The sequence below is a fragment of the Tenrec ecaudatus genome, chromosome 8, assembly GCF_050624435.1.
Source record: "Tenrec ecaudatus isolate mTenEca1 chromosome 8, mTenEca1.hap1, whole genome shotgun sequence".
Lineage (NCBI taxonomy): Eukaryota > Metazoa > Chordata > Mammalia > Afrosoricida > Tenrecidae > Tenrec > Tenrec ecaudatus.
In genome coordinates, this window is record NC_134537.1 from 126157953 (window position 1) to 126184621 (window position 26669).

Here is a 26669-nt window from a genome sequence, read left to right on the forward strand (position 1 = left end):
AGTAGCCAACTAATGTGGAATGAGAGTACTTAATAACCTTTGTTCTGAAACTTGAGAGAAAAACAAGGCTTTTGAACTAGTCTTGGAAACCCACAGGCACAGTTCTATCCCGGCCTATAGGGTCGCTATGAGTCAGAACTGACTGACTATAAGGGAGGGAGGGAGTAAGGGAGGGAGTGAGTGAGTGAGTGAGTGAGCAGTGAGAAGGGTAAACTTGCCATCGGTCTTTCAGGGTTGGGGGTCTAGGAGAGGAGACGGGGCTATTGGTGTCTCCAGTGTTAGGGATTTATGGAAGTTGAGGACTAAATTCTTTGGGCTAACTCTTTAGTCTCACATTTTGGGGGATCCATCATGAGACAAACAAAGCTTATATTTGGAAAAAGTTTCATATAAATTGGAAGCCCTCTTAAACGTAAATTTCATTAAATATAAATTAAAAAATCCTTTTCACTTAAAGTTTATTTTAAGTCACTGTGTAGTCACCAAATCCTCTATAAAGCCCAAAGAAGAAAGGCTTGTCCCCGTTTGCTGTATTTATGTTGTGATTTTAGATGAACAATCTCAACTGTGTATCAGTGGAATACAGAGCAAGGAAGAAATACTCGTGATGATCTGATCTGATTCTTTCCTTTTACCAAGGGCCCTAAAGGTCATCACTTCAAGGTCATCAGTTTACACAGCAGTGCTTACAGCCCAGCCTTCCCCGCCAGAGTTCTAATGCAGATGCCCTAAAATGTGAGAGCACACTATTAGCTCTAAGGAGTGAAATTGCTTCCTTGGGCTTCTAAGTATCCAGCAGAATGAGCTGGGCATTAGGCAGAAGAGTGTCCGTGGATTCCCGGGCAGCAATCAAATGGACAGTTTTATAAAGGGTCAGGAAGGCTTACAAAACTCAAGTGACTATTCAGAATGGCTAGGCAATTTTAATTATTTCAGGTTGAGTTATTTAAGGTTCTCTAGAAACAGAGACATGTTCACTTTGGGCTGCTTTGTAGCATATTTCATGTTTAAACGCTGAACTCAAAAGCAGCTGTTTGCTTGGCTGATCTTGAATAAACCGGAGGAAGGAACCCCAAATAACTGTGAAACTTAAGGAAATGCATAACCTACTTAAATACGTATATTGTGTAGGAAAGAAAAGTGAACGTCACACGCATTGTGTTTAAATATCAAGAGAATTATGAGAAGGCCTGAACCCGCACCGTTTACTTTTCTAATCTTATGCAGCACATATAATTCGCACAGAGTCGACCTAAAATCTTACAATAAACCTTTAAAGTGCACAACACAATAGATCATCTTTATCTGAAATTATTTTCCGGAAATTTGTAGGTTATAGGCTTACTGTTGTACTTACCTCTGAGGTATACTTCTTGAGTTACACAAAAGTAATTTAATCACGTGGTTCCAATGAAGAATTTTTTTTCACGTTTTACTGAACTATTGTTATAAATGTAATCTTCTATCTGTTATATTTGAAATTACATGGGCCTAATTCCATCCATTTTAAAATCTTCTTATTATATCCTAGGCAGCATCACATATCACATGAGCCTGAGTCAAATTTAATTATATTCTGAAATTTAAAATTAGACACTAGTATACAACAAGAAATGTTTGCTATGCAAGGATTGAAGGCATTTACTCTAATAAAATAGCTATAAAAATACTAACCGCAAAACACGTCACACCAATGCATGCTTTTCAAAATTCCACATATGTATTTTCCCTGTTCCACAATGATATTAGAGACAGCATGTTCAAATAACAAAAAGGCATAATTTTTGTTATTTGTTATTGGTCTATGTGGAAAAACCAAAACTAAAAAAAAAACATGCTTGAAAATCTTCTAGTCTTCATGTTATAAATGAAGCTAAATAAAGTCTGCATCAAATTTCAGGGCCCAATAAACATTATCAAGTACAATTTCAAGTTTATCAAATTGTTCATTTTAATTAGCCAACTATACCCTCTCCCACTCACTGTTTATCTCATCTTCTAACATCTTGCAGTTAACATGATAGTAACAAGTCTACCGTGTGACTCTTGTTGATTAGCAAGCACATGTCCACTAGTAATGGACGGTAAGAAGTGAGGTCAATGTCATGCTGGCTGGGAGGGGAAGGCTGTGTGTCAGTTTGGCTGGCTTATACGATTCTCAGCTGTCTGGTCATGATGTCATTCCTAGTAGTTATTTAATGATATAGTCATTCCCTCATTTTGTGATCTGATGTGGTGAGCCTCCAGTTTTGCATAATACTGATTTCAGTCTTTGGAACTTAACCATGTTGATAAGTGAAGTTAGAGTTAATCATATTTCTGACATACCTCTACTCGGGAAAAATCTGAGTTCTAATTTTATAGTAGGTAATTTAAATAATTTATCTGAAATATATGGGTTTATTTTAAGTCATCATTTTCAATCCTACATAAGGTAGGATTAGCATATTAGAGAAAATGCCTGTGAAATTATTGATAGCAGCTCTCCATTTGTGATGGGTATTATGGGGGCATTTTACTCATGGGAGTTTACTTTAAGGTTCTATAATCTAGAAATATAATTAAGAAATCCATAAGTTAGAAATATTTGAATTGCTTTGTATTCCAATCAATGTGATGACAGTTATTTATGGAAGGTCTCTGGCCCCATTTGCCTTAGTCTTCATCATTTCTAGATAAAGAATAGTGACTTGAATTGATAAAGCTAATCGAATTGATTTATCTTATGCCACCATGATTTTTTGCCAAGAGTAAAACTGGAATACAGAAAAAAATATACATTTTTAACAGACTGAAAACATATCTGAGATGATTACACAGTGCATCAATAAACATGAGTGGAACAAGATCATCTGCAATTATCAGAGAATTTTTATAAAGCACTTGGAAAATCTATGGTGTTTTCTTGGGTGTTCAGATAATGCTCAATATTCATTAAGTTACTACGAAATTCCAGTCCATGTTAATCAATCAATAGTGATCGAAACAGGTCTGGAAGAAATGCAGTTCTTCCTACTACTGACTTACAAACCTCATAATAAAGTGCAACCTCTATTTGAGAGTCTCTCCACTGTAAAAGATCAATACAAAAGTGGTCAGACCGTTGAGCAAACAGCTTTACATTCAGTAGGAAACACAGTAACTTATGTTAAGTAAGAAATGGATTAGCTTAAAAAATGCAGACAAGCAGTTTTCATTTTATTGGCAACCAAGGTTACGCCTACCTGAGTGTGGGAAGGTGGTAAGCCTTTGCGGCCGTAGACTCCAATCAATGCATCCTTCTGAAGAGAGATATTGAATTTAAGAAACTGTGGCTGATCAATAAAGAGCTGTGATCTCCAGAAGATCCCGGGAGGAACCTCTTGAATTGCTCTTCGGCCAATATCAAGTTCTCCAGAATCTATGGTGTTGTTTTCTTGTGTAAATCCACCCAATCTTCCTGAAAGGAAGAGAACCATGGAAGAAACCAATTAAATCAACAGTAAACAGCCAGCAAAACACATCCCGTTTGTTTTCCAAAGTCATTTTCGCTAAATTCTTAGAACATTCCACCTTCTTCTGATAAATGAAATGCTCTCACATAATTCTCACTTTCAAAGCTCTTTTGGTAAGATATTATTGTTTGTCTATTTCTGCTTTAGCACATTCTTAAAGATATTTAAGTCAAAATCCTTAGACTCCCCTTAAGGTACGCCTGTTACAGAAGCTGTTTTCACACCTACAATCTTTCTCCACCACGGAAACATAATTATTTTACAAATTAGAAGCCTTGTTATTTCTTGAGAGTTTAAGTCTGGTACTTATCAGTCACTCTAAACATACCATAAAACTGCCAAGTGTGAAGTAAGGCAGGATAGATTATAGAGATATCCAGATCAATTCTTAAACAAACTACCTAAAAATAAAAATACAAAAGCAATGCACCAATTCACGCCGTTCTTTGGAAACTATATTAGAATGAGTGAAAGTGAAGACGAGGTTGAGGAGAGGGAAAAATGGTGGGTGTAAATTCTTATAAACAGTCTTCTTTGTGGCTACTGCAGCAGTTTTCCCTTTTAACCCCGTCACAGTCACACTTGCTTTCTGCGACAGTCAGCATGTTGTGCAAGGCCTCTCAATGACCTTTGTTAAGAACAAACCTCTTCATCCCTCAGTCTCCACTGTCTCTTAAAGACCACCCACCGCCTCTGTGTCTGCATAGCCCAGTTCCATAGAACAGATGCAAATTGACTCTTCTCCCTTCATGGCCAAGGTTCCCTGGTGGTGTAGTGGTTAGCGTTGGGCTGTTCATCCTAAGGTCAGCTGTACCAAACCACCATCCGCTCCGTATGGAAAAGGGAGCCTTTCTGCTCCAGTAAGGAGTTACAGCCTTGGACACACACGGGGCAGGTGCCCTAGCCTGTCCTATAGGGTCGCCGTGAGCCAGAATCGACGTGGTAGCCCTGAGTGTAGATTTGGGTTCGCTGGATGGTAGAAGAGGTTTTTCAATCTGCTTAAATGGAAATAGAAACACAATTTTTTTCTATGAAAAAGTGTCCACCAGGGACAGAAGGAAATATTCCTAATGAATGACCATGAAAGAATTGGGCTGATAGATGATAAAGTAATAGCAAAGTTGCCTGCCTGCTATGCTTTTCTTTAAGAACTATTTGCGACTGAATTGTGGAATGTTCTATCTGTTAAGAGCTCCCAATAAAATGATTTGAAAAACCCACCTATTTTATTTAACATTAACCTAACTGAATGGTAGCCAAACCCACTTCCAAACCCACTGGCACTGAGTCCTGGACAATAAATTCGAAGACAATAAATCCTTGCACAGGCGGACAGCCTCATGGGTCCCCCAACAGAAAGGCTGGTGGGTTTTGTTTGTGGCTAGCAGCACAATGTTCTTAGCCATGGTGTCACCAGGCTTCCTTCAAGCCTCCAAAGAGGTGTTAATATTAAATTCCCAACTAGCAAGTTGCTGACTATCTTACTTGTGTGACAGAAGAATTGCTTGACTGCCCGCCAATAGTTAATAATTGAACACTGCGTTCGTTTTACTGAGGACGTACTAGAGGTGTAGGGCCCTGGTGGTGGCAGTGGGTTAATGCTGGGCTGCTCATTGAACAATGGCTTGAGCTCACTCGCGGCTCCCCAGGAGAAAGAGGAAGTGGGCTACTTCGTGAAGCATTACGGCCTGCAAACCGCGCGGGAGCAGTTCTAGTCTGTCCGCTTTAGGGCTCATTTTGAGTGGGAATGATGAAGGCGGTGGGTTGGGTTTGGGTTGACTATGGGCATACATTGCGGGCCTCTAGAGTCAACCAAAACCAAAGAATAGAGTCTTCGTGATTATCCCTTCTGGCTTTCATGGTTTCTGTCACCAAGCAGTTATTTATCTGGTCAGGGAGATGGTACTTAGAAATGATCATTTCGATGGCAATCTCAACCAATATATGATTACGGAGCAGCGCAGGGCTACCACTGGAGGCTGAAAACTTTCACCGAAGAGTGAAGTGCTGAAGGGAACTTTGCAGAACAGGCAGAATCTCCGTAAGGGGAAACATCATGGTGAGAAACACAGCGGTGCGACTGGACACCGGTTAGGGAGGTGGGGAGCAAAGCCATCCGTGGGGCTAGCCCAGGAGCGATGAAAGCTGGCTCCACGGTCAGACACACCTGGCACTATCAGTCCCTGCCTGTGGCACTGAGGAAAATACGAAACCCTGGATGCGCTTGACCTCATCTGGAAAATGAGGGCGGCGACGAAGCAATCCCAGGATGGATACAGGGCTGGCGAGAGGCTCTTGTGCATGGCGTAGTAACTGCAGTCGCTGGCCCTCAGCAGGCACGGGGTGAACGGACGACATGAATGGGGATGCCATGGGAGTAATGGGGAATCAGGCTGGAGAGGAAAATGACATCAGTTTGTGGAGGGCCTCGATTACGTCAGGTGAAAGGAACCAGTCTTTTCTATTTATACTTAATAACAATGATTGGTGTTGGCCCTTCCCTTCTGAGATCAAGTGAAGTTACCTGGAACGGCTCTTCAAGAATGCCTTTGTAACTCTCACCAAAGGACTGGGGGGTCGGGGAAAGGCATGCAAATAGGGCGTGTGAAATACCAATAGAGGGGATTGGTAAGTTTTGCCATTCTACTTGTAGTGGTTCTGTGTTGGGCTGTGATCTGCAGAGTTGGCAGTTCGAAACCACCAGCAGCTCTGTGGGAGAGAGAGTGGGCTTTCTACTCCTGTAAACAGTTATAGTCTCGGAAGCCCACGGGGGTGAGGTGACTATGAGTCAGCACTGACTCAGTGGCAGCGAGGTTTTTTTGGGGGTGGTGGTACTGTGGGCCCCCTCAGAAGCAGGAAGAGTGGGCATCTCAGGCCCATCAAAAAAGAAGAGCCACCAACATGCTTGCCTGAAGTGGGAGGGAGCAATTGAGGCGACGGAGGCCATGGCACCATGACCACGGAGACAGAGCAGAGGAGCCACTTGGACTCTGTGGCAGGGAGGCTGCCTGGTCTACAGGACAAGGCAGAGGCCCAGGCACCACATGGCTGAGAGGCTGAGGACCAGAGAGAGTCACGCCTGCCAGCATGGCTGAGAACGGACATTTTGAACAAGAGAATGGTGCCCTGAACATCTTGTACCCTGCTAGCTCCCTTGTAATCGTGAGAACTGTCTGCGAGTTCGGCGTGGCCACAGCAATGAGACCCTGAACCCCGCAGAGCAGTGGAGCAGGCTGGGTGAGACTGCTGGCGTGAGAACAGGGTGACCCATATTTTATTACGGGTCAATTAGAGTTAAACGCACAAAGTCCCTCACGGGTTCCTGAGGCATGAGTTGCGGGGGGTGGAGGGTGTTAGGTAGGGTACAGAGGGCAGAGTCAGGAGAAATAGACATCGGCAAAGGAACATGGCCCAATGTCACTGATAAACGTGGCAGCTATCCAGATTACGGACGGTGCAGCGCGTCACAACAGATTCACCCTCCTGGGTAAACATGCGCTTTGAGGGAGAACATATTCCTAGCGAATGCCAGGCCTGGGCTCTACCTGGAAGGTTGCGTCCCACCATGATACATGTGCCGTCGTTACACAGGACGGCCACGGCTAAATGGAGACCCGTTAGAGGCCTGCGCAGGCTAAAGGTGAAATGAAACCACGGTTCCGAGGCCATTACAGCGCAGTCGGTGAGGAGCCTGGACGTGGAGAGAGAAAGTAGGTAGGCAATTGCAATAAGCCAGGTATGAGGCAGGTGGGGCCTGTACCAGGAAGCTTCAGCAAAAGACATTAGTTACAATTTCACTTCCTCATAGTCGCTAACAACCCTGTCGCCATCAGGTCGATGTTTCTTGAGCCAATTCAGTCGTGGAAAGGACGCTGCTGCCCTGGCATCAAGCCGATTTGGACTCAGAGCGGCCCGGGCGGACTGAGGGTGTTCTGCAGCGGAAGTCTTCACACAAGACAATTGCCGTCATTTCTCCGTCCCCATCTGGTTATCAGCAAGTGCTTAACCATTGCACCACCAGGGCTGCTTTTACGTCCCCCCCCTTTTTTTAAAAGGTCCTGAGCAATAGTTCACATTGTATAAATCACTATAATTTTATATGCATCAATCCATAGGCTTGAAACAGAAATTTTGGATAATTTATTTTCTGAAGTCATAAATACTCATTTTAGAAAAAAAATGGAATACAGAGTGAAACAGAGAGGAAAAAACCCAACTCCAAACCACAGATGATTTTACTCCATAACTAGACCTCTTTCTTGATTCCTATTAGTTCTGAAATGTGAGACCAGTTTCTACCCCTCATCGATACTGCTCCCGTGCCAGCGCCAGCAATCTCCATCTGTGGCGGTGTAGGGACTGGCAGCGCTCATCTGTTCGGTCCGAGTCAGAGCAGACGCCCGGGCAACGGATAGCACCGGCTTCCACGGAGCAGGTAAGGGCAGAAGGGAAGGAAGCGAGGTGGTTTCAGGTACTTCACCTGTTGTAGACTTGTAGGTGTGTAAGTGAAGTAGATTTTATTTTAAGATGCGAAAACAAGGTGTAAAGAAGTAAATTATGCCCTCCAAATCGAACTCTCAATTCTACATGAGACCCACCATGTGTTTATATAATCAAAGACAAGAAGTGTCGTGGATCCAGGGCCACCACTGGTTTCTTCTTTATAATAAATTTCTAATAAGTTGTTGTCTTTAAATTTTCTCATGAGATTATTTTAAAAATTCTGAGTAGATTATTGGTTTATTTAGTTATTCCCCACCCCTGAAGATCTGTATATATTTGGAAATGGACTATCTGGACTGAACTATCAAGTCACCGATTTAGAAGGCTAGGATTATACTTCGTTGTTAGGAAGGTCAGCAGTTACCCTGTGAGGGTTCCCTAATTCGCTCTCTTCTCCAGTGCGGATGCTAATGCTGCTTTCAATGTTTGATTTCGTTTTATCTCTCCCTTTTAGCACCTTTCCTAGAATGCCTGCCTTTCCAGGGCTGGTGAGCAAAAGCGGATGCTAATTTCAGAATATATTTACTTTTCTTCCTAGTGTCATCTCTACCCAAGAACATTTGCTTTCGGAGTTCTGACGGCGAGGGGTCCTGTATTCACTATCACAAGGCAGTGTGGCGTGAGGGGATTGCGCTTGGTTGCTACTTTCACAGCTCAATCAACCCCCACCCCCACCCTTCTATGCTTATTCTACAAGGTTACAGTTTTTCTCACGGAAATGACCACAGGGCCAACTGTGGTGCCAATGAGCACACCCAGTTACCCGTAAGTCTCAGAGCTACTTTCGCTAGGGGCTCCCCACCCCCACCCCCACCCGCCTGCCAGGGCTGTAAGACAAGCGATCTTTGGATGCGCTTGAATGGGGCGGGTGTGGTAATGGTTTTGTTTAGTCTCCCCCCCCCGCCCCCCCACAACAGGAAAGTCCACAGAATCATAACCTCATGGCATCTAAGCGGAAGTTCCCACAAGGCTCTCTGGTCCAGGGATCTCCCGGAGGAGCAGTCTCAGCCCTGGGGAACACGAAGACTCTCCCCCGGAGGAACCAGCTAGAGAGTGTTAAGTGAACTAATTTCTCAATTTTCCTGGGAAGAGTTTCTCGAGAATAGAGAGGCTTGTCCAGAATTTAGCTCAGAGGCTCTGTCCTAGAGCACACATCGCCCAGTGCGGCACACAAACAACCCCGAGACCAGTTTTGTTGACTTCAGCCTTCTTTATTCAAGACACCACAAACCCAGAGGAGGGGCTCAATGTCTTCTCCTGCCTTACACATAAATTCCATCAAGTACAAAGGGTGGCCTTAGAAACAAGGTCAGCAGTTCAAAACTACCAGATGCTCCATGGGAAAAGATGCGGCTTTCTACTCCCCCAAAGATTTAGCCTCATAAGCTCAAAGAGCCAGTTCTCTCTGACCTACACGGTCACTGTGAGTCGGAAACCAGTCCGTGCCAGTCAGTTTGGCTTTGCTTTAGGACTATTGGCATAGCTGGAAATGAGATTTTCTCAGGCGGGAGGTACAATATTTTTGTTTAATGAACTCTGCACTCTATCCCAATCATTATCAAAGAGGGTTTTTCGCCTGCAAAAGGATTGCAAAGAGCCCCATTAAGATAATGTCATATTGAAAACCAAATCCCAAACCAAACCCACTTCCATCCAGCCGATGCTGACTTCCAGCGACCCTCTAGGACCGCACAGGCATGCATGTGTGAGGCTTCAGGTCTGTAACTCTTCACAGAAGTAGAAAGCCTCATCTATCTCCAAAAGAGCGGCTGTTGGTTTTGAACTGCTGATATTGCGGTTCGCAGCCCAACTAACCAGTCTTCCTCGCTGCACATCACGGTGCTGTTTGGGGCACGTGGGTAATAACCATTTCAAAGACTGAGTGTCATCACCCTAAGAACATCCTCCCATGCCCACATAGTTTTTGTGGCTCAAGGCTTCACAGTGTGCATGCTTGTCAAACGGGAAGAGAGCTGAGACTGGGCTTTGCTTTATTTGCCCTCGTAAGTAATATTAAACCTAAGGCTAAAGAAGTTATTCGTATGAGGGTCCTCAACAAGTTTCCGGTGAAAAACTAAACTAAAAAAGACAGTGGGATTTTCCCATGGACTTCTGGAGGCCTCTTCATCTCACACCCTGAGTTATCGCGTCAGTTCCGACTCACAAGGACACGCCAAGATGACAAAGCCGCGCCTCTTTCCAGGACCAGCCAGCCTCACCATTCTCGGGGGAGCAGCTGGTGGGTTTGAACCACATGGTTGGTGGCCCGCCATTTACAGGCAGTGCCGCCAGGGCTCCTTAGGCACCCACATTCCTCAGATGGAGAAGTATTTTCCAAGAAATGCTCCCTTTTTAATAAATATCAAAATTTTTTACACAAATCTACTCTTCAATTATTCACGATCTCCTTCTCTGACATTAGGAAAAAACCCAGTCTATCAATTCTGATGCATGAACAGCACCTATTGGGCAGCAACGAAGGCTGAGGAACAGGGGAGGAGACAGCTGACTGTGAGGCAAAGGTGACGTTACCAACCTGTCTGGGCCAGGATTCTCAGTGGTGTGAGCATTGCGCAATCGTATAATTTGGGAGTTAGGTAACTATGGAATTGGGAAGTTGTGTGATGACAGAATCATCCTCCAGTTTGTTATCTGCCTCCCTCCATCGTCACATACCCTCAATTGTGGCTTAATGATCTGTTCTCCTGAATCAAATGATGTTGGGACAGGGCGACTATGTCTACATCATAATTAGAGTGTGTTTAGTCGAATGCATACAACTACATTGTAAACAAAATTTAATGCTGAGACACTGTTGTTTTAAACAGTTAACATTGATGGTCTCCTGATATTTAAAAAAGTAATTAAAACTTGGACGGGTACTCTGCTTTAGGGTGGACAGGAACAAAGCAGTTTGAAGATGACTGTGTCTTGTAGCGTTTGCAATAAAGTATGACTCTCTTCTGTATGTGGCTATCAACCTCTGTTTGCTTCAAATTATTGCACTATTTATAACGCGTTTATGTGGAATTACAGTCTGAGAATGTGTCCCTTTTAAAGGGCAGTTGCGGACGTGAACTCTCAGTATCTCAGTGATGCAGAGACTAAAGGCTGTCTCTAATTTCGATCTGCTTAAGCGCACTGTAACCCTCAGCCTAGAATAACGCAGCATTCTTCCTTAAGCCTCCAGTTTGGTACCAGAGGATTAGCGTAAGCCTGTGAAGGGGTCTTGCCTGTTTTAATTCCACACAGTTGCTTTTCAAGTCATGGTCCTGCTCCAATGTGATCAAGTTCAAGTGTGGTCATTTCAGTTAACGCTTTCAAGTGCTCTTTATTGATTGGAAACACACTTGGAAGATGGTAGCCATCGACACAGCTTGATAAACTTGCATGTAATTGCTCACCCTTTCAACCTGAAACTCATCACCTGTCCTAGATGGAAGCCTGGGCACAAATCTTTCATCATGCCCCGAATTCTGGAAAACTTTGGCTTCAGAAGAAATAAGAGGAGGGATAGCCCTTGTGCATTTTAACACCCCCCCAACCCCCGCACCCTTACTGAGATCACTCTGTCTTTAAATCCCCTGGAGCTTTACCTGGGAGCGATCATAGCAAACAGAACGTTGTCTGCAGGTTTTACCAAGAGAGAGGAAAAGGAGGGAAGAAATAGAAGCAGGGCCTCAGAGAACCCTGACATTATTCCAAACGCAGAGTTGGTAAGGTAGGAATCAAGCCAATTAAAGCCTTCACAGTCAGAGTGAGATGCACCATGTCTTCAAGCACAACAGGGTAGATCAGCTTGAGGGTCCTTGTCCGAGCTGTCCTAGTGTGCCTGCTATGGGACCCACCGGCGGGTTGTTCACCGCCTACCTGGGATTCTCTCTCCATCACTGAGGGCGTGTCACAACAGTCTTAATGTCTGAAAATACAGCTGTAACCCTGTGGATCGAAGTCACAAATGCGCATGTGAAGCAACTATTCCTTTCTCTCTTACGTGAGAGCTCTTTTGTATGAAAATGCATCGGCAAAATGGCATTTTCTCAGGTAATCCCACCTCAAACAATGTGCCTTGCACGCTGAAGTAACTGTTTTATCAGCCACAGGTGTTACACACCCAAGACATTATTGAAGCTCATACCAGTAATTAGGAAGTTTGGAAACCGTTAGGAAATGATTTTGTGATATCAGAAAAACACCCAAAGTTACAAATACAAAATACTTTGTCACAGGCATCAGGAACTTGACACCTGCTTGCAGTGTGACTAAGTCCATCATGATTAAAACAGAAGGTGGAAGGAATCCAGCTGCAACACTCTTCTGTAATTGGTGAGGAGGTAAGTGACAGTACCATTCTGAAGTCCCACACAGCACTAACAAGTAAGACACTGGGAAGCATTTACAGACCATCAGCAGCCTACCCTCCAATTCCGTGACCTAACTTTGTGTTCACACCTTGACTGAAATCTCTGAAAAAAAAAAAAACATAAACCTTTTTATAAACATCCGCATGCCCTAATTTTAAGGTGACCAGATGTCCCACTTTTGAACAATTTGTTCCGCGGTGTTTTTAAAATGCCCTGATTTTTGGAAAGAATGCATGACAAGCTAGGGTATATGGTTTTGGGCTGCCATGTGGCTATTTCACCAGGATATGAGTTTTATCAACGGTGTCCCACTTTACCAATGCTAAAATCTGGTCACCTTCCAATAATTGACTTTGGTGGATACAGGATGGTCATCACAAGCTGGGTAAAAGAAAGCATAACAACCCTGCAAACATAGCTTAATGGACAGAATCAATACAGCATCTAATTAAGGAACTATTATATGCTACAATAACACAAATACTGCAAACAATATGGAATACAATTCAGTGTTCTTGAAACCCAGTTAGTTCCATTTTTTCAATTCAAAGATAATCTTTAATCTGATACAAAATCAAATTCTCTGACAACATCTAGTTTGAACAATTGTTACTGATACACAATCATGTAATAGTTTAAAAGAAATTAAAATGTTTACATAGGATGAATCATATATATGATATATGTGCATATATGCATATGCGTATGTTCATTTGTGAATAGTTGTACACAAACACCCCTTTTTGTCAGTCTGTAAAAATACGCAAGGAAACTTAAAAAACTTTTTTATGGAGAAGTAATTTATCGTAATATCAGCTCAAATAAAATATGACCTTTCATTTTAATCTTCAATTTCCCCAAAATATTCTATGGTAAATCTTGCCATTTGTCTTCTTGCTCCTTCATATCAAGCTGGTGTGACCTCTAGGTTTCCTGACTGTGTATTTCCTAGTTGGTGAAATTGCTGTCTTGCCTAGCAATTCACGATCTGGAAAGACGGCAGTAGGTTCGTCCCTGCAAACCATCGCTGTGATCCCAGCTAACCTTTCCAAGCATTTATTCTGTACTAGTCACAGTTTTAGGAGAATTCGGTGGTGCAATCGGTTAAGCATTGGGCTGCTAACTGCAAGGACAGCGGTTCAAACCCACACTTCACTTTGCAGGACAAAAATGAAGCTGATCCAATAAAAACTTAGTCTCTAAAACCCTAAGCAGTAGTGCAACTCTGTCCTCTAAGGTCGGTATGGGTTAGATTCGACAGGATGGCAGTGGGCGTTTTATGTGTTTAGTCACAGTTTTGGGAGCCCCTGGTGGCACAATGGGTTCACTGCTGTGCATTAACTAAAAGGTAAGCGGTTTGAATCTATCAGCTGCTAATCCGGAGAAAGATGAGGCAGTCTGTTCTTGGAAAGATTCCTAGTCTCAGAAACAGCAGTGGGCAGTTCTACTCTGTCTTGTGGGGCCCAAAGGAGTTGGAATTCACTCAACGGCAGTGAATTTGACTTGCTATGATTTGGATATTCAAATTTTAAGTATTTACAATGAATACTCATGACTATCCTATGAGGTATATACTGTAAGAACTCTCATTTCAACGTAACGAAACACTACCAGATCCTGTACTGTCCTCACAATTGTTCCTACACTTGAGCCCATTGCTACAGCCAATGTGACAGTCCATCTTGCTGAAGGTCTTCCTTGTCGGGAGGGACCAGTTCCTGAGATTATGAGATCAAGTCTTGCCATCCTCACGTCTCAGGGCCATTCTGGCTGCACTTCTTCCAACATAGGTTTGCTTGTTCTTCTGGCAGTGCATGGAACTTCCAATATTCTTTGTCAGCACCGTAATTCAATGCATCAATTCTTTCCTGGTATGTCTTTTTCCTTGTCTAGATTTTACATGCATATGAGAATTGTAAATACAAAAGCTTGGGAGCAGGCATATCTTAGTCTTCAAAGTGGTATCTCTGCATTTTGAACACTTTAAAACAGATTTCTTTTTAACAGCAGGTATGCTCACTGAAATACATAGTTTGGTTTCCTGATGGCTGCTTTCCTGCGTATTAATTATGAAACCAAGTATCATGAAACCTTCGACACCTTTGATATTTTCGGTTTATCATGATGATGTTGCTTAAGGGTCCAGTTGAAAAATTTTTGTTTTCTTTCATGTAGAATTGTAATCCATACTTAACTTTATTTTTTTATCTTCATCACTGCGTGCTTCATGTCTTCCTCAAGTACAGCAAACCAGGTCGTGTCATTTTCATTCTGCAGGTTGATGATGAGTTTTCCTTCAATCCTCATGCTCTTCATGTCGGCTCGTTTCCGATGATCTGCTCACACAGCTGGAATACGCATAGTGACAGGATACACCCCTGGCATACACCTTTCTTGGTTTTAAATCATAATAACCCCTCTCAGTGACTACTTATTATTCTATGGACTGGTTCCACATGAGCACGAGTAAAGTGTTCTGCAATTCGCATTCTTTGCAATGTTGTCCTTAGTTTGTATGCCTCTGCACAAGCAATGAAACACAGGCAGACATCCTTTTTGTATCCTCTGCTCTCAGCCACGATCCACCTGATGTGAACAATGATATCCCTTATTGTAGGTTCTCCTCTGAATTTCTGGTAGTTCCCCGTTGATGTATGACTACAGCCATTTCTGAAACATCGTCAGCAAATTTTTTCTGATGTGTGCGACGTTGATGATATTATTTTATGAATTCTGAATTCTGTTTGCTCCCTTCCAGGCAGTTGACCACATGACATAGCTGTCTTCTAAGTTTCCTGGTGTAGACCAATAAGCACCTCTACTTGGCATCTCAATGGATATTCTGCCAACTCCTGGAGCCTTGCTTTTGCATCTTCAGTGAAGTGTGGACTTGCTCCTACAATATCATGGGTTCTTTTGATTCAGTGACTCTGTGTATTCCTCGTATCTACTTTTGATACTACCTGCATTGTTCAACATTTTGCCCATAGAATCTTTTAATATTGTAACTCAAGGCTTAAATGTTTCTTCAGTTCTTTCAATTTTACAAGTGCCTAGGGTGCGCTTCCCATTTGCCTTTCTAATTCCAAAGCTCTGCATGTTTCAGAACAGTAGTTTCCTTTGTTACCTCCAGGCATCCTTTGCCATTTTCTGCTCAGTTGTTTTACTCCTTCAATTCACGTTAGCTTGTTCTAGAGCGAGTGCCAGTCTCTTCTAACATCCATTTGGGTCTTCTCTTGCTTATTGTCTTTTTATTGGCCTTTTCCCCCCTTCAGGTATGATGTTCTCGATGTCACTCCACCAGTCATACAGTCTTTGGTCACTGGTGTTCAATGTATCAAGCCTGTTCTTCACAGGTTCTCTTAATTCAGGTGGGATGTACTGAAGGTGGTATTTTGGCTTTGTGGACTTGTTTTAACTTTCTTTAGCTTTAACTGGAGCTTAAAGATGAGCAATTAATGATCTATTCCTCAGTTGTCCTGGGCCTTGTTCTAACCAAATGATATTGATCTTCTCCACCATCTCTTTCCAAGGATCTGTTTTATTTCAGTGTGTTGCAACCTGTGTATTTGGTTCCATGTGTATTTTGGCTATTTATGTATTTTGAAAAAGGTAGTCTGCAACAAATCAGTTGTTAGTCTTGCAAAATTCTATCACACAATCCTTGGCATGATTTCAATCGACAAGGGTATATTTTCCAAATCCTGGTCCTTCTTATTGGTTTCAACTTTTGCATTCCAATAATTCCAATAACCATTAATGATCAATGTATCTTGATTGCATGCTTGATCAATTTTAGGCTGAAGGTGTCAAAAATCTACAATTTCCTCACCTTTGTCACTAGTGATTAATGTATAGTTAGTGTATAGATTTTATATAGTTGATGTCTAGAGCTCAGGAGATGGATCGAGGCTGGACCTAATGATTTTAGTATCAATAACACAGAGACTATAAATAAGGCCAGAAGAGCGGATGGGAGAACCCGGCAGCAAGTATAGATGAAAAGAACAGGTTCCCGAGAAACAGAAGGTTTAGGGATTAAGTAGAAGAGGATGAGTCAATCAATGAAACAGAGGAGCTGCCCCAAACATAGAAAGAAACTAAGGAGGATGTGGTATCAGCAGAGTCTCATGGGACAACTTAGTCAATGAACAAAACAAAGATTATGTTCTCCAACCTAGTTTGGTGAGTGACAGCTGAGATTTGCAAAGCTTGCGAGTGTCCGATAAAAACGATTGGACTCTTCACATGAGAAGCAAAAGATTATGAAGCAAGTCAAAGAAGGACGTCGCCCACGTGAACCATCACCTCTGACCTGAGACCAGGACAACTACATGGTGCCTGGCTACCTTGGTTGACTCTTGTGACCACAAGTAGAGTGGAAGGTCCTGGACAGGATGGGAGGAACATGTGGCACACAGCTCCAGTTTCTCAAAAAGGGTCACACGACGGGGCTGATAGGAGCTAGAGGACGGGGCTGATAGGCGCTACACGGGGCTGATAGAGGGTAGAGGACGGGGCTGCTAGGGGCTAGACGACAGGGCTGATAGGGGCTAGACGGGCTGACTGGGGCTAGAGGACGGGGCTGATAGGGGCTAGACGGGCTGATAGGGGCTAGAGGACGGGGTTGATAGGGGCTAGAGGACGGGGCTGATAGGGGCTAGATGGGCTTTTGGGAATATCACGCTATGATAACCTCTGAACTTGGAACTGAGGTTATTTCTGCACCATTCAGCCAAATCATATATTAGCTTATACAAGAAACAGTGTTATCCGAGGGCAATGCGCTTCTCTAAACAATTAACTGTATGAGACTAAATTGTCAAACTTTATTCAAAAGCAAATATGAGAAGGCAATGAACTTAGCTCAATGGAAACAGAACACTCAGAATGAAAATACTCGGGATGCTGACACATTGTAAACATTATCACCACTGGCATGGGCCAATCTGTATAAAAATGGTTTAAGGAGAAACTTAATTTTCTGTGTAAGCTTCCAGTTAAAACGCAATAAAATATTATTTAAAAAGTCAAAGAAGAAGAGTATAGGATCAAGGAAGCCAAAGGTAAAGGATGTTTTGAATAGGAGCGAGCGGTTACTATATTCAGTGGTTCAACGGACATTGTAATTGACAGCTCTGAAGACATCGTTTCAGTGAGTCAAGGTAATCCAGGACAGTTATCAGGAAGGAGTACTGGAGAAGACAAGTTGTGAGAGAAGTTACTGGGAATTAAAGCAAAGGGAACAGTTAATACATAAACAGTGTTCATGAAGGCTAGGTATAAAAGGAGAAGCGAGGGAAGGGGCAGGATTAGACCAGGAAGTGGAGTAGAGGGATTTTTGGGGTTCGTTATTTTAAAGAAAAGGATTCTGGAAGATTCAAAGGCTGACCAGAACGTGTTGGTAGTGGGGAATTTTGAAGATATAGGATGAGATCAGGAGCACCCACGCAAAGATTAACCCTGATGATTGAGACTCGGTCCACAGGGGAGTGCAGAATGGTGTGTGGGGGATTCAGAAAGCTCACTCTCAAGATTTCCTTTTTGCTGTGGTGGTTAAGTAAGATGGGCCCCAGCTACTAAGAGAGCTGAGGAATAGACTGAGGTACAGGACAAAGATTCACAGTACTTGTTGAGAAGTACTGGCACTAGAGTTTACCAGGGACTGATAGCAAGGTTGACAGGTTGTTGAAGCTGGAGGCTGTTTGTAGATGGAATTCCGTCCTCGTCTCCCCATACACAAAAAACTATGTGTTACAAGACTTTCTTTTTTATATAAATGAAGCCACATCAATGTAGGGTATGTCTGAAACTAATCTCTTCTGAAATATAAAAGATCAGAGTAGCCCCAGAAGAAAGATGCATACGTGGGGGCAGGTAGCTGTCATGCCACAGAAAGATCACCAGGGAATCCAGGAAAAGAGTTGAAAAAAAACCAAGACCTTGTACGCAGAGGGAATGGAGAAAGCTTTTCCAACAGCCAGGGCTCTGGATTTGAACTTCTAGACGGTCCACCCGAGAAAGTAAATTTCTGTTCCATAAAGCCACCCTCTCATGGTATTTCTATTATAAGAACACAAGAGTGGCCCAAGAGATAGCGGAGATTATTCCCTCTTTACATGGAAGAGATTATAGCTCAAGATGCGTGGTAACTTGCTCAAGGTTACCCAGCGAGGAAGCGGAGTAGTTCGGATTTGAAAATCGCTTGTGATTCTTTGCAGTGCAATATTAGGCTGAAGGCATTTTACCTTTTGGTCCAGAGGACTAGTTTCTGGAAACAGACTAGTGTTTGAGGCAAACAACTCCATTCTTGCCGCTTTATTCACGGTGCTACAACTTTTGCTGGGGACATTTATAACCCATCTCACTTTACAATTTGTACTCAAAGAAAGTCTCAGGGATACGCAGTAGATGATCATGGCATGTACTAGAAATTCTTCTTCGAGGCACTAAGTACCACTTAGAAGCTGTGGTTCAACATTAACTTGAAGGCAAGCAGAGAGTTCACTGAACCCTGGAACCCTTACGGTTCCTTGGAATCAGATTTATAAAACAAAATAAAACAGTGAGGCATAAATCAGAGTATTACATTTAGAAGCTGTGAAATAATGGTCCCATTATGCGTAGCATGGCTAATTTTCCTAGTGAGCTCCCGACCCCCTCGAAATCCTAAATCCTTTTCAAGAGGTGTAATCTTGTATAATTTCTAAAGAGATCGTGCAATTTGCTTCTTCGCATAGCGTATAAAGCCGAAGTCAAAGCTGAGGGTGTATTGCAGGTTCGCCCAAGGTTTATAAGTTTTGAAGAGATCTAGTCTGAGAATCTTTACTTGGATAGACAGACTTAAGAATTTCTTCAGGTGAAGTTGGAGGTGGGGATGGGGTGGACTGTTCTAGAAATAACAAGATAAGACGTGATTACTATTTAGGTCCCACTTAGGACGTGGACTCGGAGCCCTGGTGGTGTAGTGGTTACGTGTTGGGCTGCAAACTGCATGGTCGGCAGTTTGAACCCCAAGGAGCTCTGGAGGAGAAAGACTGAGCTTTCCACTCCTGTAATCAGTTACAGTCTCAACAGCCCCCAGTGGGTCGCTCTGAGTCAGCACTGACTCAATGGCAGAGTTTGCATGTGGTCTGGCAGCTTACTTTCCATTCAGGGAAATTTGTCAGAATTCCCAAATCCAGTGGGCAGGCTGAGAGGTTCGTTGTCTAGGGGACTTAGCTCAGTCCCCGACATCTGTTATCCATTCCTCATTTTGAAAGCTTCCTGACCAGGCTAGGAAAAGGGTCCTTGACTCCCACATATGGACAGTAACATTCCGTGGTCAATTGGAGAACTGCAGTTTTGCTTAAAGAACTACTACAGCAATGTTTTGAAATTCAGGAATACACTACTTTTGGAAACTGTGGAATTATTTCGGTGGATTTTGCAGCTAGCATTTAAAAAAATAGAAACTACAATGCAATATAATAAAACATACCAGGACTCCTTTCCCAAACTACGGATAAGTATTGCTTTTGGGAAGTATATGTTCATGTGTGTTTGTGGATGGAGGCCTAAAAGGAACATGTATTTTTCATAGAGACCATGGTCAAAAGTTAAATGTTACTATGACAACAAATGCTTCAAGTCCTCCTCATTGTCAACAAGCAGGGTTGTAACATCTGCATATGGTAGGTTGCTAATAAGCCTTCCTCCAACCCCGATGTCACATTCTTCGTCATATATTCAGCTTCTCTGATGATTTGCTCGTCAAAAAGATGGAAGAAGTACTTAGTGAGAGGAGACAACCCTGACACACACCTTGCCTGATTTTCAACCATGTGGTATTCCCTTGCTCTGTTCCTACGACTGCATCTTGATCCATGTACAGGTTCTGCAGGAGCACAAGGGAAGTGCCATGGATCGACTGCCAAAAGCACAACCATCTCTGTCTCCATGGAAGGACAGCCCGGGTTTACCTTTGAGGCAAGGAGGATGAGACTTCAGGTCACGTAGTTTGGACATGGTGTCTAGAGACCAGTCCCTGGAGAAGGACATCATGCTTGGGAAAGCAAAGGGGTGGCAAAAAAGAGGAAGGCCCTCGATGGATGGACTAACACAGTGGCTGCTACAATGGGCTCAACCATAGCAATAATAGTCACAATGGTACAGGACTGGGCAGTGTCTTGATCTGTTGTATCCAGAGTCCCTATGGATTGGAACTGACTTGATGGTGCCCAATGATGATGACAACAACAACAACATGATAGAGGATTCTAGCTCCTTCGAGATTTCGGAAGCCATATTCATTTGAGGTTTCCCCCAAACTCTGGGTGCTAACATGAGTGTAGAAAGCCTTTTCTGGGATTCTCTAAAATTCCCCGAAGACACCTGGCCCTGAATTATACATAAATAGGTGGAGGAGCGCCTATTTGAGTATAAGTTTCTATGGACTGAGGGAGAAAGACGAGGCTCTCTGCTGTCACGAAGATTTACAGGCTCAGAAATCCCAAGGAGCAGTTCACTCTGTGTTCCAGGGCGAGGGTCGTTATGAGTCAAAATTGATTCAAGTGGTGTGGATCCACTCTAACATGTACTCTACATTTCTATCAACATAACCCCCCCAAAATAGACTCAATTTCTATGTAATTACTCAATCTGCTCAGATCTATGTTACTGGTAAAGTCAAATAAGTATTTAGGTAATCACATTTTACTTCAATTAAATTTCCACCTTCAGTTTCAATTCAGCAAGCCTTCATTCACCCCGCTTTCATGCACGATGTAGGCACTGTCAATGGTTACTTTGGTTACTAATGTATGAGGTTTTTTTTTTTTTTTTTGGAAAAAGTAGAACTTTTTAATGACAAGGCTCCTTATGGGAGGACCTTCATTGTTATTCTAAAAATAGAATGTCTCAGAAAATTCTTCAGCCTGCCTAAGAAAAAGGGAAGAGCCGTAAAGTACTATTGCTCCAACAAGAGTGAAACGGGAGGGCAAGCATGCACCTGACCAGTGGGAGCAGAAGTCCTGGAAATGAGTACACGTACAGATAGGGGGTTCAAAAAGTTCCTGGAAAAGGGGGATGAAAAGAGAATGGAATTTTTGAGGCAAGGGGGACAAGAGTTCATGCCATGTACTTTGGACATGGTGTCAAGCGAGATCAGTCCCTGGAAAAGGACATCGTGTTTGGGAAAGTAGAGGGTAGTTGGTTAATTGTGCCAACCTGGCCAATAAACACATGTGGGGTTCATTGAAGGGCAGAGAGAGAGAAATGGCTCAGTGAGCTTTGCCTTTCTAGTTCTCAGGTCTCTTGCTTTCTGTTGGTCGGACCAGGATGCAGCTGCCTTAGCCAGTTCCCTGCTTCAGATGGCAAGGCTCACTTCCTGCGAGGCATCCCCAAGGAGAAGCCACATGGACCTACCCCGATGCAGCCCTGGGTGCTGAAGCAGCCGTGTGGAGACCCCTGCCAGCGCCGAGATGTTTACACATTCACTGACTTGGCTTTCCTCCTGCAGTCGGCATCATTGCATGTGTTTTCTGAGATGGAGGAGGACTTTGTGGATTGGTGTTGGACATATGGGTTAATGTTGGACTCATGGGCTAGGGCAGCACTGGGTTGGGATGCTTTCTTGATGTGCACTTAAACTTTATATAAAAATCTCTCTTATACATGAGTTTCTGTGGATTTGTTTCTCCAAAGTCCCCAGACTAACACAGTAGTGAAAAGGAAGAAGCCCTCGATAAGATGGGTTGGCCAAGCCACTGCAACAATGGGCCTGTGCATTCTAATCAGAGATATAACTTTTTTTTTTTGTCTCACAAGGAAACTGGCTCCAAGATTAAGGATAGAATTGCTGCCAAAGTAGAACAGAAATATAATTCAGTGAAGAGGAAAAAAAAAGATGAAGAAGTATGAGGGAGGGGCCAACAATCTAACAAGTGCCAGGAGAAGGTGTCTTGGTCTGGTTGTTTTGAGATATGAAAATATTATGATAATTTTCAAAAAGCCAGTGGATGCCAAATGCCAAGCTATATTCTCCTTAAACAGAAAGTAAGGGTTCAAACAGCTAATGCCCTTCTTGGCTGGTAGCATAAAGATTGGTGACTGGAGGGCACCTGCCAATCTACTTCAGAGAAAGCAACTGCTGAAAACGACAGAGCTCAGTTCGCCTCTGACCTACATATAGTGGCCGTGGGGTCAACTTTACAAAACTAGCATTTCTTGGTTAAAATAAATTAGCTTAAAAATGTGTATTAACACACACATGCAAGGAGAATATACAGGTATATGGGGTATAAGTTTAGGCATGTATAGAGATGTTTCTAAGTATTTATATTAAAAAAAAGAAAAGAAAACCATCTCTAACCACTTATTTTCTACCATGAATTCTCAATTCAGAGCCAATTGATTTGAAAGGCTCTGTTCACTCAACGTGGAAACTCTGAAAGGGTTTCGAGAAAGGGCATCTAGAGGCAAGGTCAATAAATTGTAAACCTTCCAAGTGTTTTATATTTAAAACCTTTATAACAAAATTAATATAGTATTCCAACTCCGCATACTAGTTGAATGAAGAAAACGTAATATATCCAAGGTAATATAAGAAAAGATACACTGAATTATAACCTACTTGCTGACTAAAAATTAAACTAATACATTCTTGGAGGTGGGAAAGGCAGAAAAGTCTAGCCATCAAATCAGAAGGCAGAAAATCACATTGTCACTATGATAAAATGTGCCTTTTAACCTTGTATCAAAATTAATAAAAACATTCATGAAAAGATGATATCTGTAATTTCACAATCTCTTCCCCCTTCCATAAGAAACTGGACATACACAAGGGTAAAGAGACATCTAGGAAAATGGATTGGAAAGAAAGACAGACACAGGTGTAGAATTCTTTCTCTTACCGTTGTCGCCAGAAGGTAAGGAGACAGTGTTGGTTGGCATTGTGTCAGAATTCACTTTTCCATTCTCAAATGTGTCGTTTTCGGTCTGCTGTAATTGCCAGTTGAGGCCAAACAGATGCATTGCTGGGGGTAAAGAATACAAGTCGTTTAAGGGTCTGTTGCTTTTAGCTAGGATGGCAAATGGTACGTTCGTTTACAATAAGAGTCAGAGATCAAGTTAAAAGTTCTTTGTCTTGAAAGACCAACATTGACTGCAATGTAAGAATGATAAAGCAAACAGTCCCTCCAATAAAGGCAATTTACATGGCAACGCAGGGCAATGAGACAGCACTTCAAAAATAGTTTTGATGGAACTCAGTTAATAGGTCCCAGGAAATGACAAGGAATGAACCAATTATTTGCTCTACTTTGTCCAAGTTCCATTCTTCACCATTCACGTCAACAGAACACTCTAGATAGCAGCATTCGCCAAACTATGCGACCTGAACTCACTCCCATGAAGTCGACACCGACTCCTGGCCATTCATAGCTTCTAGAAGGAGCACCTGCCCCGTGAGCTTCTTTAAGAGAATGGAAAGTCCTGTCGTTTTCCCTACAAGCCGCTGGTGGTTTCAAACTGCCGACCTTGTGGATTGCAGCCCAAAGCATAACCACTATGCTCTGTCCTTCGGTGACCATAGGACACTTAAAAATGTATACTACTTTGTTGTAACTCTTACTCATTCTCTAGAGACCTGATGCCTTCATGTTAGGATTACGGTAGAAAACAAAAACCGCTTTCACAGATACATATGCTGGTACAGGAAAGACTCAGAATCTGATTCAGATGCACAAAACATGTATCATAAATTTGGAGTCTTCAAATTTAGATAAGCAACCCTCAAATTTGCTGTACATGATCCAGTAATGGTAGCTTCATTCTAAAAATGTGACTATGTGCCACCCAATTCCACGCGAATTTCTGCTGTGGGTGTGATAATTTTATGAACCTACAAATAGTGTGTCAAGTTAGTATAATTTCACAAATGATTCTTATTTAATTTTATAAATTAATTTTGTTTAATTTTATAAATGTGTAATTTTATAAATTTCAGATGTATAATTTTGTTAAAAATATTAGAGAAGTACAGAACGAGAAAGCGTAAAATACATTGATAGATAGATTTTGAAATCTTAAATCAAAACCCACTGATGTGGAGGAGAACTTCCCCCAAAGGTTTCCAACACTGTCAACCTCTATAGACCGCCCCCGTGACATGACTGGTGGGATCACTTAGCAGCACCCACCTAGTACTTAACTCACTGCACTACCAGGGTGCCCGCAAATTGTAGGTAGTGTTCATTACTTTCTTAGCTTCCTTAAAGTATTTATAAGAAATATATTCCTGTCAGATTCACCATTAGCGCTTCCAGAGCATTCATTTCTGTGTCACAGCGTGTATGGGTTCGGGATTCATCTTCAAGAAGCCTAGATACTGGTACTGAGGGCGTGAGAGAGGACTTCTGGATTTCCTTTGACTGGCTCCGCATGTTGGAATTTACCAGACAAGCGGGGAAAGACATATGGGGCACTGTGCCACTGCCAAAATGCCCTATTAAATGTTCAATGTATGTAGTCATAAACTTAAATTGCCTGGTACAGTGTAAAAAGCAAGGCTTTGGATGCAGTTCAATTTTGGTGAAATCCTTAGTTTAGGATTTAAGCAGGGGCAATTTCTGTAACTGTTCAAGAGGAGGTTTATGGGGGAAAATCGACGCTATTTAATTGATATGAAGCTTCTGGACAACGTACTTAAAGGATGGCTGGTCCCCAGCAGGGAGTTCTTACTGTATACCTGTCTCATTCACGGGCTCCATACGCCACATTACTGCCTCCTGCCAGACCCTGGGGACTCTGGATAAACAGTCCCTTCTGTCTGTCATGCTTCCTACCAACTACAGAATACATGTTTATCATACAAACAGGACGTGTCAACTTCTTGGGAAATCCTTGAAAGTTAGGAATACCTCTATTTTCGAGGGTTTAAAGCCCTAGAAAACATGGCTATAGTTTAAAAAAAATGACAGTATCCTAAAGGAAAATTTAATAAATATAAAATAAACCACATTTAAAGACTGGGGAGTTATATTCTGAATAATTGCCTTACTGTGATGTTAGCAGCCGCGGTGACATAGTGGTTAATCTGCTTGCTTGCCGTCACAAGGGTGGGTGCTGAGCCTAAGCTGATGGTGTAGCAGTCGGGGTCCGTGAAGATCGACAGCTTTGGAAACCCCGCGGGGTGGTTTTACTCAGTCCTAGGGTGCCAGTCTCAGAAACTCACACAGGCAGTTCCACCCTGTCCCACAGGGCCGCTGTGGCTCGGCAGTGAGCTTCCTTTGGGTTTCGTAGGGTCCCGGGGAGGCCCCTCAGTGGCAGTGATTTGGGTTTTTGTTTCTGGTTTTACTGTGATGCTTGTGGGAGGTAGTTCAGGTAAAGTGTACTAGCCTACATATTGTTGAACGTTTTCATAACATTTAGCTGTTTGGAATAGACTCTTATTTCTTTTTTTAAGACTCAACTTTCAACACTTTTGATCATCACATTCTTTTAATACAACTTAATAGAAATTCAAGCTATAGTAAGAACAATACTCAATACAAAGAGCCACATCTTCCCGTGTCTATCATCTATCTCCACACGCACATACACATGTGTATGTGTACGCTCACACGTCTAGCTTGAATTACAGACTCCCAATAATGCTTCCTAGACTCTGATTTTCAAGGATTAAGATAAAAGTTATATAATTCTTGAATTTGCAGTTGTTATCTTGCAAAGAAGCATAACTTCTGCCATTGTGCATTTTAAATTACGTCATGTCTGAATGGCATATTGTCAGGAGCGTTCTAAACATCTATATCATGCATACATTTTTCAGGGTTTCGGATACTTCAGCTAGTCCCACATATAGAACGAGGTTTGAATACTTGACAGACGCGCTTTGGCAAGGTAACAGTACGTATTCCGACGGGGTCAATGGATCCATGAAAAATAATTCATTATATTGTGAGCTTTGACTTATCTTAAAATACCCTGATAGATTTGTCCATGTCACTCATCGTCAGAGACTTTGAAGGGTAGAGGCCATCTGGGTGGCAGTGCACAGACATCAGATGCTAACAAATAATATATTTGTGTTTGGAGGGTGATTTACTTTCTTCTTGCCATATGGGCAACAACTTTCTATATATTTTTTATTACAGAAAATCTCAAGAATTGGGCTTCCTGTTCTACCTAAGACAATACATAGAGGCCAATACTCAATAATAAGGTATCTAGTTTAAAACAAATGAGGTTGTTGGTCTTGGGATAGGATCTAGTTTGAAACTGCTGGTGCTGGCAGTTAGCAAAGTTCTTGACAATGACGACGAGGAAT

The 26669-nt window shown here is 42.5% G+C and overlaps 1 protein-coding gene across 7 annotated transcripts in view; it reads right to left on the reverse strand.

The window, feature by feature from the left end:
* The window catches only part of TENM3 (teneurin transmembrane protein 3), a 710639-nt gene that overhangs the window by 153193 nt on the left and 530777 nt on the right, over positions 1-26669 (reverse strand). For all 7 annotated transcript variants that reach the window (XM_075556851.1, XM_075556855.1, XM_075556853.1 and 4 more), the window contains 2 exons: positions 23254-23376; positions 3225-3439 (listed from right to left, as the gene is read on the reverse strand). In XM_075556851.1, the coding sequence (XP_075412966.1) occupies positions 3225-3439; positions 23254-23376 (338 nt within the window). The remainder of the gene's footprint in view (positions 1-3224; positions 3440-23253; positions 23377-26669) is intronic.